This window comes from Fundulus heteroclitus, chromosome 2 (assembly GCF_011125445.2).
Source record: "Fundulus heteroclitus isolate FHET01 chromosome 2, MU-UCD_Fhet_4.1, whole genome shotgun sequence".
NCBI lineage: Eukaryota > Metazoa > Chordata > Actinopteri > Cyprinodontiformes > Fundulidae > Fundulus > Fundulus heteroclitus.
Window position 1 is genome coordinate 21,535,024 of NC_046362.1, and position 10,563 is coordinate 21,545,586.

General features: G+C 38.7%; 2 protein-coding genes across 2 annotated transcripts in view; both read left to right on the forward strand.

The window, feature by feature from the left end:
* The first annotated feature begins 556 nt into the window (after nt 1–556).
* On the forward strand, nt 557–8,282 carry LOC105920432 (ADP-ribosylation factor 5). Its single transcript, XM_036150661.1, has 6 exons — nt 557–762; nt 3,024–3,104; nt 3,209–3,318; nt 4,657–4,728; nt 6,938–7,063; nt 7,160–8,282. The coding sequence occupies exons 1-6, from the start codon at nt 696–698 to the stop codon at nt 7,244–7,246; spliced, it is 543 nt and encodes a 180-aa protein (XP_036006554.1). The 5' UTR covers nt 557–695; the 3' UTR covers nt 7,247–8,282.
* A 1,959-nt stretch (nt 8,283–10,241) lies between these two features.
* Nucleotides 10,242–10,563, forward strand: part of zgc:77752 (PTP_PTPDC1 domain-containing protein) — a 12,216-nt gene continuing 11,894 nt past the window's right edge. Inside the window, exon 1 of the mRNA XM_036150670.1 lies at nt 10,242–10,366. The gene's annotated coding sequence lies outside the window, so the exon portion shown is untranslated. The remainder of the gene's footprint in view (nt 10,367–10,563) is intronic.

Here is a 10,563-nt window from a genome sequence, read left to right on the forward strand (position 1 = left end):
ATATATATATATATATATATATATATGTGTGTGTGTGTGTGTGTGTGTGTGTGTGTGTGTGTGTGTCTGTTTTTAACATTTTTAGATATTCCTCTCTTGTTTGTTGTTTTGTGTAATTAGCTTTGACCACAGAGGGTCTAGTGATGGATATTAGCTTTGGCTATAATCTCGCATACTTATGAATATGCATTGTCCCTTTCACAAATACATACCAATATATATTTAATATATTTATATAAAACGTAAATAAAGCGAGGTTTGCACTGCACAGCTGGACATTCTGTGCAACAGCGACATCTAGTGGTGTTTCAATAACTGTGACAGGGGGCGCGTACTTGAGTAGCGATACACATTAAAATTGTTTAACGACTTCTTGAGGCTTGAAATCCCTTTTATACTTTCAACCAATTATTTGCACATGAAAAAAAAAACAGTTTTTGTCGAAGGAACACTCAAAAAATATATGTAATAAGCCGAAGTTTGTCTGCCTGTGTGGACAGATAACGCTGGTTCAGGCTGATGACGCTGCGCCTTCCACGTTTACACCGGACGTGGCAGTCTGGACTGAAATCACTGTTAACTTCCCTCCCCCCCGGACCAGTTTGAAAAAGATTTCGCCTTTGCAGTTGTCGTGGGTAAAAATACAACAAAAAATCAGCTCTAGTTTTATCCAGTGAAACATCCCTCGGGCAGCCATGGGGCTCACCATCTCGTCCATCTTCGGGCGGCTGTTTGGGAAGAAACAGATGAGGATTTTGATGGGTGAGTGAAAGTTTTGTTTGGCTAACGGCAGCTAGCATCGCTAGCAGAGACGACGTGAGTTCAGAAGTGCTGTTAAAAGGTTCAGGGCGACTAAAAAAACGTGTACAAGGCAGGGTGCGCTTTGTTTCCAGGAAAGAAAATTAATATTCCACCCAAAAACGACGTTTATTGGTTAAAACGTTTGGCACCATAGATTAAATGTGGCCTCCTTCGGGGAATTATGTAAATAAAAAGTAACGTACGACTTAAAAAAAAAAAAGATATATGGCTGATAAAATCCCCTTAAGTTGGTGTATAAATAAATAATGATGAATAATAGAAACAAAAAACGGCCGGCGGAGGTCACTAAAAGTGAGACTTTAAATACGTTTTTCCTGTTAAAGTTTGTGGAGCTTTAATGAAGGGCTCTTTGGTCTTCTATTTGTCTAAAAGATACAATTTCCAATATAATGATGATGATACAAGTGTTTCTATACGTGCATTTACTTAAATTTTTGAACGGCTTATCAAGGATTTATTTGCCACATTAGATAAATAGCTTTTTTGTTGCATTATCGTGGTTTTCAGTTATTGACAATAACGACACATTTGAAGAAAAAAATACTACATTGCCTCTCACTTTTTGTTTTTGTTTTTACAACAAATAACACCTTAACAAATAGCAAGTGTTTCGAGCACCACCTCTGTGGTAGGTGTTTAAAGGCTGCGGTCCAGCCAGCAGCACTTGAACTTGGCTACTTTGTCATCCTATCAAACAAGGGGGGAGGGGATTTGAAACCTGTTTACAAATTACATTAACTTTTTCTCGCAGAAATTTAAATTACCATGGTTGTAGTCGGAAGAATTAAACAAAATGTTTCCTAAAGGTTGGAATTCTGAGCAAGTAAGTTGTCAGTTTCTCACCAACCCCAACCTAACAATCCAATATGGCCGCCTTACACAGCTCACTTAGGCTCCATCCGAATACCCTTATTGGGTTAGGACTCTAGCCAAAGTGGAAGTGCGTCAGTGGTTGCCATTATAAGCGCTATCCGAATAGAAGGAGTTTGAAAAAAGGAGCCTGTATGCTTCCTCTTATAGCTTCTTTAGCTTAGGAACCTCGTGATGTTCCTTACCGACACTAAGGAGCTATAAGGAATCCCACAATCATTTGCGTGACATGACGTATAAGCACAACGCACCTTACGGAAATTAATGAAAATGTCCGCGCACTTTGTAGTTCATTTTCCGGAAGGACGTAGGCCTGCATTTCACTCGCGTCATCCATGTGCGTTTCTGTCACGTGATGACGTCGGAGTTAAAGGATGTCCGAACTTGGCACGGCAGTCCGAAATTCCTTTCCTACCCACGATAGAGTTCTTACTGTTGCCCCCATGAAAGGTCAAGGAACAGGAGCTAGAAGCTATTATTAAAGGCTATTCGGATGGAGCCCCAACTTAACAAGATGGTTCAGTAGGTGCTGTGAAAAGGTTTGTGTCCTTCCTGTAACAGAGATCTCTCTGCATGTTTGCTTAGTTTAATTTAGCATAAAAGTTTATAATAGTGGGATCCAGAAGAAAATAGTCACCCATGACCCATTAAACCGTCATCGAGCTTGAATTAGGCAGTGATTTACTAAGAATCCAGTGGTTATTCACACAGGAAACGGAGGTAGGTGCGCTATTAGTGGTCTTCCTGTGTGAAACACTAACTCGAGAGTACGTAAAGCATCTCTGGTCAAGGTAGAAAAGCAAACCACAAATTGAGAACCATTGTTTAAAAAAAAAAAAAAAAAAATCCGTCTTTTAAACTAGAAATTGGCTGTGAGATTCTCACAGTACAACGTTGAGTGAGAAGTGTCCTGGTAATCTGGTATTCCTTTTACTTTTTATTCAACAATTGTAGCTTTGAAAAGGGATGGGGGAACCCCTTTAGTTTCTTAACCTCGACTGGCCATGTTTTTTTTTTTTTTAAATGGGGTATAATACAGAAAATATTTTTTTGTTAGTGTGAAGAAAAAGATAATGGCTTTTTTTCCAGTGGAGCATATCTTAAAATGGAGCTTGTGCTGTTGTATTTTTATCTGTGAAAGCAAATCTGTGTTTAGCTTTGTTAGTAAATGGCACAAAAAAGTATTACTTCCATTTAAATAGTTGTTGTCTTTTCTGATTGGGCCAGAAAATATCTGCACTGGCTTTGTACAGCCATACTGCGTTTCGTCTCCTGTGACGATTATGAGCTCTTCCTTTAATAACTCGTCACGTTCTGTCTACTTTCCTCAGTCGGACTTGATGCTGCTGGAAAAACGACGATCCTGTACAAACTGAAGCTCGGTGAAATTGTGACCACTATCCCAACCATAGGTGAGACATTTATCGCAAATGTGATTGTTTTTTTTTTTTTTTTTTTGTGGCACGTCACTGTTTATGATGTTAACCTTTTTGATCTATCTCCTTTTTTGCGAAAGGTTTCAACGTGGAGACGGTAGAATATAAAAACATCAGCTTCACGGTTTGGGATGTGGGCGGCCAGGACAAGATCAGACCTCTCTGGAGGCATTACTTCCAGAACACGCAGGTATGAGAGCGACTAGGGTTCGGATTCACACAGAGAGAGAACCCTGTTATGTGAGCATGAAGTAGGGGATTTATCACAGTGCAGTCCCTCAACCATTTAACAGTTTGAGTTGTTCTCCTCTTTATGTCTCTCCCCCTTTTCTTTCTATGTTTCTTTCCTTCTGTCTTTTCCTGTTACGCTCCTGGAAGATGTTCAGTTAGGGCTGGACGATATAGAAAAAAAGCATTATCGATAAAACAGAAATCATATTGCTCAATATCAATAATTATCAACAAATTCAAAACACGGAATTCAAACTCAACCCTTTATTCAACCAACTTTTTACCAAAACTGCAAGTTTTTAAAAAAGAAAAAAAGAACCCGTGCTCAATGAACTCTTTGGAGGGGGCGGGGCTTGGAGGCGGAGCATTCTTGGGTCTGCGTTTGATTGGTTGGTAGGATGTAATGACTGTAATATTAACCTACATGATAGGATAGAATGTAAAAGGAACGAAAACTGTTATTCTATTGAACTTTTTATTCTCCTTTTCTTTTATCATCTATATATTATCTTAGTCGATTATATATTATTGAATTATCTTCCAGCCCTGTGTTCTGTCAGGTTCTACTTTGATACGAGTTAAAACTTATTTATATGAATGTAGAACGTTCTCGTTCAAATGCAAATGCATCTGCTTATCAGCCTTAATGAACCTTTGGACATGAAATCCTTTGATTGGCAGATTGAAACAACAGAAAGGTTAAAGTCCTTCAAGAAGACAGAAAAACATGGGTCATAGTAACAAACAAAAATGCCACACCGTGTCATTTGTGTCTAAAATCTGGAGCAAATACAAGAAAATGGAAATGTTGTTGAACTGGGAAGCTCCTGGATTCCAAACTCAAGTTTTATGGGTAAAAAGAAGATAAATAACATTAAATTAAAGACAAATGGTTGTTCCAACTTTGTCTGATTTCAGATTGATACCGGAAAAAAGGAAGGGGGGGGCGAGGGTCCACCTTTTAAAACTGATAAACAATCCTGGTTTAAAAGGGTGAAATCTGAAAATAAGTGTTACAACAAAGTGCTAACGACTATTTTATTCCATCCTTCTTCTCTCTACTTGATCTGAATAAAATGTGCGGTCATTTATAGCACGGTCATTTTCTTTTTCATGAGACACGTTTCAAAACGTTCAGGGGGACGATGAATGTTGTTCGTTTTTGTGATGTTTTCCTGCAAAGTTAAATGGCTTAACTGAACATGAGGTTAATAATGTTTTAGCATTTGATCCAAACATGGTAGCTTATGTAAAGCAATTCATTTTATTGTTGTTCTGCTTTTTCTTTCTTTCGCAGGGTCTCATCTTTGTAGTGGACAGTAACGACAGAGAAAGAGTCACCGAGTCTGCAGAGGAGCTCACCAAAATGGTATATATATTTTTTTTTTTTTCAAAATGTGGCGTTACATGTGATAATGTGACGATCCTTCTGGTAGAAATTCCTCTGAGTTTACTGGAAACGCTTGTTTGACGTTATCATTGCCGGAAGATGTTCTGCCAGTTTATCAGATGCGGGAGTTTACAGAAGGCTAAACGTCTTGACAGACGAGGTCAATAAAAGCATTAATAATAATTCTCTATTTGTTCCAGCAACACACGTGTATTTATGGCAGTGACTCAGATGAATGTTTGAGGCCAAGTAAGACTGGCGATCCAAGGCATCTGCTCACAAAAGCTCGGTTCTTTATGCGACTCTATGGCTCTGGATTTGGTCCCAGCTCCCACTGTGTCCTCTCAATCTTGCTTTTTGTGTTGTTTTTATTTTATTTTTTTTACCTTTTAGTCTAAAGTGACTCAAAATGAATATTGGAGTATGGATATAATTTGTGTGGAACACTAGAAGGAATACCGGACATTCTGTGTTTCTCTATTTACTATACCTTTGAAGGATTTATGCCGTCTTAATTAAAAGAAAAGAGTGACCAACTTTAAGGGTTCAGGCATGCATTCTGGGATCATATTTGAATATTAAGACTTAATGTGTTCATCTCTGAGCTTTGGCTTTCTTTCTGATCTCAGTGTTCTCTATGGACTCATTTCTTTCTATTAGGTGGAAAATGAAGCACCATTCATGCTTTTTTTTCTTTTTTTCTGCCATCAGTTGATTCTTTCGAGGTCGTTCACTATTTTGAGCCTTTTCACAAGCAAACCGTGCGCTGTGGGCAACGTTGGATGTCTCGTGTGCTGCTAAAATAGTGACTTGTAATACGGGCCATATTTTAGCACGCTTTGGTGTTCTCCGTCATAGCAAACCTGTCATCACGGGAGGCGGAAAGCGTTGCCAAGTCTGCTTATTATAAGCGACTTTGGGCTTATTTTTGAACGTGAAGTCGCTTATTTGGGCTTTTTTTTTTCTTTTTTTCTTCCTTCCCTCCCAACAGAACCCATTTTCCTAGTCACCGCTTCGCACAAGAGCTATTATGAGACCTGCTCGGCTGAAATATCTGTCACCATACACACATACACCTCACCCCGAAGTGTCTCTGAACTGCCCGACTGTGTCGTGTTTTTGCGCCTCAGTGCTCTTTGCCCCGCTTCTCTATCTTCTCTTCTCTCGATTGCTTTCAAAACCTGTAACCCTGCATTTAATCGTCTTCCTGCATGTTGTCAAAAGGTCCCAAATAAAATGAATACGGTTAGTTTTCATGTCATTTTTGATCACTTTTAACAGCACAACGGCTCGGAAAAACTCCTCGAGCCAATGGCTGGGGTTCCCTTAGAAAACGAGGGCGCATGCACGGCCGCTTTCGAAACGCAACGGTTGCTAGGTGACTGGTGCGTTTATTGCAATAGGAAGTTTTATACAACTTGTCCACAGATGTAAAAAAAAAAAAAAAAAAAAAACACTACACGCGCTGCAACAATACCTACTATAATTGACACCAACCACCCCAGATGGTGATGCTAGGCATGATATTTGGACAAAGTATTGGTATAAAGTTTTCTGCCCAATCAATAATATGTAGCCTGTGATAAAATGTAGAAGTGTTTTGTTTGGAAATGGAATTTGCTTTTAAAAAAACAAGTATAAATATCCAATGTATTAGTTTTTTGTAAAATGTTCAATGACAACAATTTTGTCATACAATAGCCCCATATGTACATAGGTTCTATAATATGTACATAGGTTCTATATCTCCAGTACAGTAAATTAGGGATTGCCAAAATCAGCCTTTTATGTTTATATAAAACAAAAGGGTGCTTTGTACGCCTGTGAAAATGTTGAGTTGTGAACGACTCCTTAGGCCTTTGCCACTTCAGAGAAAACCTGCAGGTTCTTTAATAGTGGCACTAACCGAAATAGGAGGAATTAGAAGATTTTGTTCATTTATACATCAAATCTCATTTCTAAAGTCAAAACAAAGTGAATATGGTGGTTTTTGATGCATTTATAGACCAAAGTTGGCGGTAGTTTTTGGTTTTGATGCATTTTATAATTTGGGGAACAAAATAATTTTTCAGTATTAACCCCTTTTGATCACAGATCAAGACATCATTTTCCAATTTGGATGTTTAACAGATTTGAATGCTGCACCTCTGCTGTTGTGTCTGATAAGTAATGCCTCCTGTGTGCGCAGCTTCAAGAAGACGAGCTGAGAGACGCCGTTTTGCTGGTGTTTGCCAATAAGCAGGACCTTCCGAACGCCTTATCGGTCAGCGAGCTGGCGGACAGACTCGGCTTGCACGGCCTTCGCAGCAGAACCGTGAGTAACTTGAGTTAAGCTCGCTCTAACCCCGGAGCGCGTTGAGATGCGTTGGCCGGCCCCCCTGAACGGCGTCGTGCTCTTTTGTCTCCACAGTGGCACATCGAGTCCACCTGCGCCACCCAGGGCACCGGGCTGTATGAAGGACTGGACTGGCTGTCCAAAGAGCTGTCGAAGAGCTAAAGAAGGACGGGCTAGACGGCAGAGGGAGGCTGGTCAACACGGGACGTGAGCGAAGACCCAAACATTCAATCCAGAACCGCTTTGTCTTTTAGCACCAATGTTTACAAAAAGAACCAGGCTGTTGGGACAGCTAACTCAGCTATAACGACCTCTGTTTTTGCTTTCCAGTACAATTTCTTTCTTTCTTTTTTTTTTTTTTTGCATAGTCGCTCCTTTTGCACTCTTGCGTTTTCACTTCCTGATGGTGAGTAGTTTTATTTTTTTAGAGATTTCAGTGAAAGAAATGTCTTCAGAATTTTGGGCATTTTGGTAAAGGTCGACTCCCGCAAGCTGTTAATCACCATTTCCCTCTGTTGTTGTTTAATTTCTGAATAGTTTTCTATTTTACTTCGCTCCTCTTTTGTAGGTCTGTGGCTTGATGATTAAGTGATTTGCTAATAGTAAACCACAGTTGCTCATTGCCTTATTGCATGAAGTAAAGCTCCTCTTTGTGACGCATCTATGTCTTTTTTTGCTTTTTTGCAAGACAAAGTTATGTAATTCTCTGCTTTGTGCTGCATTATACGCTTTGTTGCAGCAGAACCACGCCACTGTGAGCATAGATGGATATCTTGCAGATTGACTTCCTCATGAATCCGGATTTCACCGTGTTCAATTATGTGTGAAGTTGTTTTTTTGCATGCTTTGTTTTTTTCTTTTTAAAACCAGCAAAGTTTTTCTGTCCTCGAACAGAAAGTAGCTTCAGCCAAAAAGAGGAAGGAAGTGTTTTCTCAGTGTTAACACAGGACCTGGGACATTGCAACGCTGTGAAGTCCCACTTTATTTCCCCCCTCTGTTTTTTTTTTTTTATTTTTTCTATTCAGCAACATGTAATGTTGACTTTAATGTACTGTGTACCAAACACTGTAATGTACTCTGCTTTCTCTTTAATAAAACAACATACTGGCCTATCGGTTTATCTTAGTGTACATTCCAGCTTTGAGATATTTATCTGTCTTTACAAAAAAAGCTCTGAATAAAGCCACTGTTACACTAAGCTGTTTCCAGCGTTGTTGTCGCTCATACGCTCTTTTGTCAGGATCTGTAGCTGAAGGACGAAGTTAGGCGTTTTATTCTGAAAGGCTCTTTAAAAGCGGATCATTTCCTCTGTGTGTTTTCGGATACTTAAGGATTTTAACTCTGCGCTTCCTTTCATGTCCTGTTCAGACAGGCCCAAAATGTGTTGATAATTCTGGAAGATTTAGGTTTAAAACAATAAAAATTTTACCTGTAGGTTTCTTCTGAGTGAAATTAACATTAGGGTTTTAGTAAGGCACTGGTAGAGTCCTGACTTGAATCTGAATGAGGTAAAGATTAGGGTGATGGCAAGCAGACCGTCCGATCTCAAAGACATTTAATAATAAAATAAATTTAAACGGGTCAGCAAATATAGGTAGGGTTTGCTTGGTGTATTGCCAATAAAGATTGCTGAGAACGTATAAATTATATTTGATATACCATTTTCTTTAATATGTTAATAGCCAAATGATCATCCTTTGTTTTATGTAATGCTAAGTTTTGTAGCCTTGTTTGTTTTGGTTTTAACTTTTAGTTCAGTAAGAACCATGTTGACTTGTTTTTGGAGTTCCTGTCAACAAACTTTAGATATCTATTGTCTACTGTTATTTTGGCTCTTTTTCTCTGCCTGCTTAATGATATACCATTCACAACTAACAGTATATACTGTATGTTCCTTGGTTCTTATAGTTCTAAGTAAAATCTGCTGCTTATCTTTAGTCACATTGTCTGAATCTGGCCATTGTGCTTATATTTTCTCATTTGCCTTTTTTTAATTCTACATGGATTTTGTACTTTTTCTGTTTATGAAAATAAAATCAAGAATAGAAAGAAAAAATAAACTTCAGCGTCATTAATCAGTCTCAAGAGGAAGTTTTAAGACTTGTGAGAATAACGTTTCTGCCTATAATGACAGATAATGATAAAAAAAAGTTTCTGTTCAGATATAAAAAGCACTAAAAGCCTTTTTAATAGGTTTATCTCATTACATTTATCACTGTAGGCCTACTGTAGACACAGGAAAAGAAAGTGCATCCCGTTCTAATTCAAAGGTTTTAAGTATCAAGACATAATTATCTGGTTCTTACCATGTTTTAAAGTGATTTAGATTTAAGATTAAGTGTACAAAAGCACACAACAGGGTCCACTCTGCCATTGTGTATTATTAAATAGAAAAGAAAGTACGCCGTATCACCCAACAGCTGGGAGAACCACCTTTTGGGGCAATTATCCTGTTTGTGGTGTTCGCCTTTTAATTTTAATTCAAACCTGTGTTCCTGGATTTTAATTGTTCAACCAGTCTGATTGATAAACTTATATAGTTTCAAAACTGTTGCATTTCTTTTCCAACGATGTGGATGTAGAAAATGCACACTGCAAATTTTGTAGCTTGTAACATCAACAGACATACAGATAAATTGTCTCTTAAAACGACGTTGACACTTGACTCCTCTGTGTCATAAACTGTGATTCCAACAAGGCTTTTAAGTAGAAGTGAGTAAAAAACGAGGAGGTGGAGCTTATAGTCACATCATTAGCAAGGTTGCTCCTGTTGCTGCTCAGAGAGGGCGGCTGTATCCAGAGGTAATCCTGCAAATTTCAACTTTCAAAGCAATTCAAATGATGCCAGCTTCACAACTTCTGTCTGAAGTCGTCCCCATCAAGCAAACATTCCTCAGCGCACACAGATCCGTCCAGGCCTCTTACACGCGGACTCGGTTTGTGTAAGGCTATGGTTAATCATTCAATATGTCAGCAACACAAGCAAAGCGAAATCATGGTTGTTTGCAAGTAATTGGGTCGTTTGGAGAGGTGAAGGAATAAGCGTTGTATAATTGGCTTGCTGCGGGTGCATGAATGTCTGTTCTAATGTAATTATGACAGCTAATCAGGCTTAGTGGAGCTGGGTCATCACTCAGTTTTGTTAGTGTGTGTAAGCAGAGGGGATCAAGACAGAGGGGCGCATGTGTGTCCAGACCGTTTCTCTCCTCACTTCAAACGTTGGATTGCTGGGAAGTAAATTAAATGGGATTAACAGCAGTAGTGACCATCGTCATAGCTAAGGTAAGCCTTTAAAATAATTGTTGCACAGGGTTTTAGATCATTTTGCATGTCCGTTGGGTTTATTTTACGGGTGTTTTTTCGTACAAAGTAGAAGCACCTAAAGTTTATGTAGGTATGCATGACGTATAAAAGTAGTCATACCCTTTGAACTTTTCCACATTACAACTACAAATGATTTATTGTTGTTTTAGGATTTC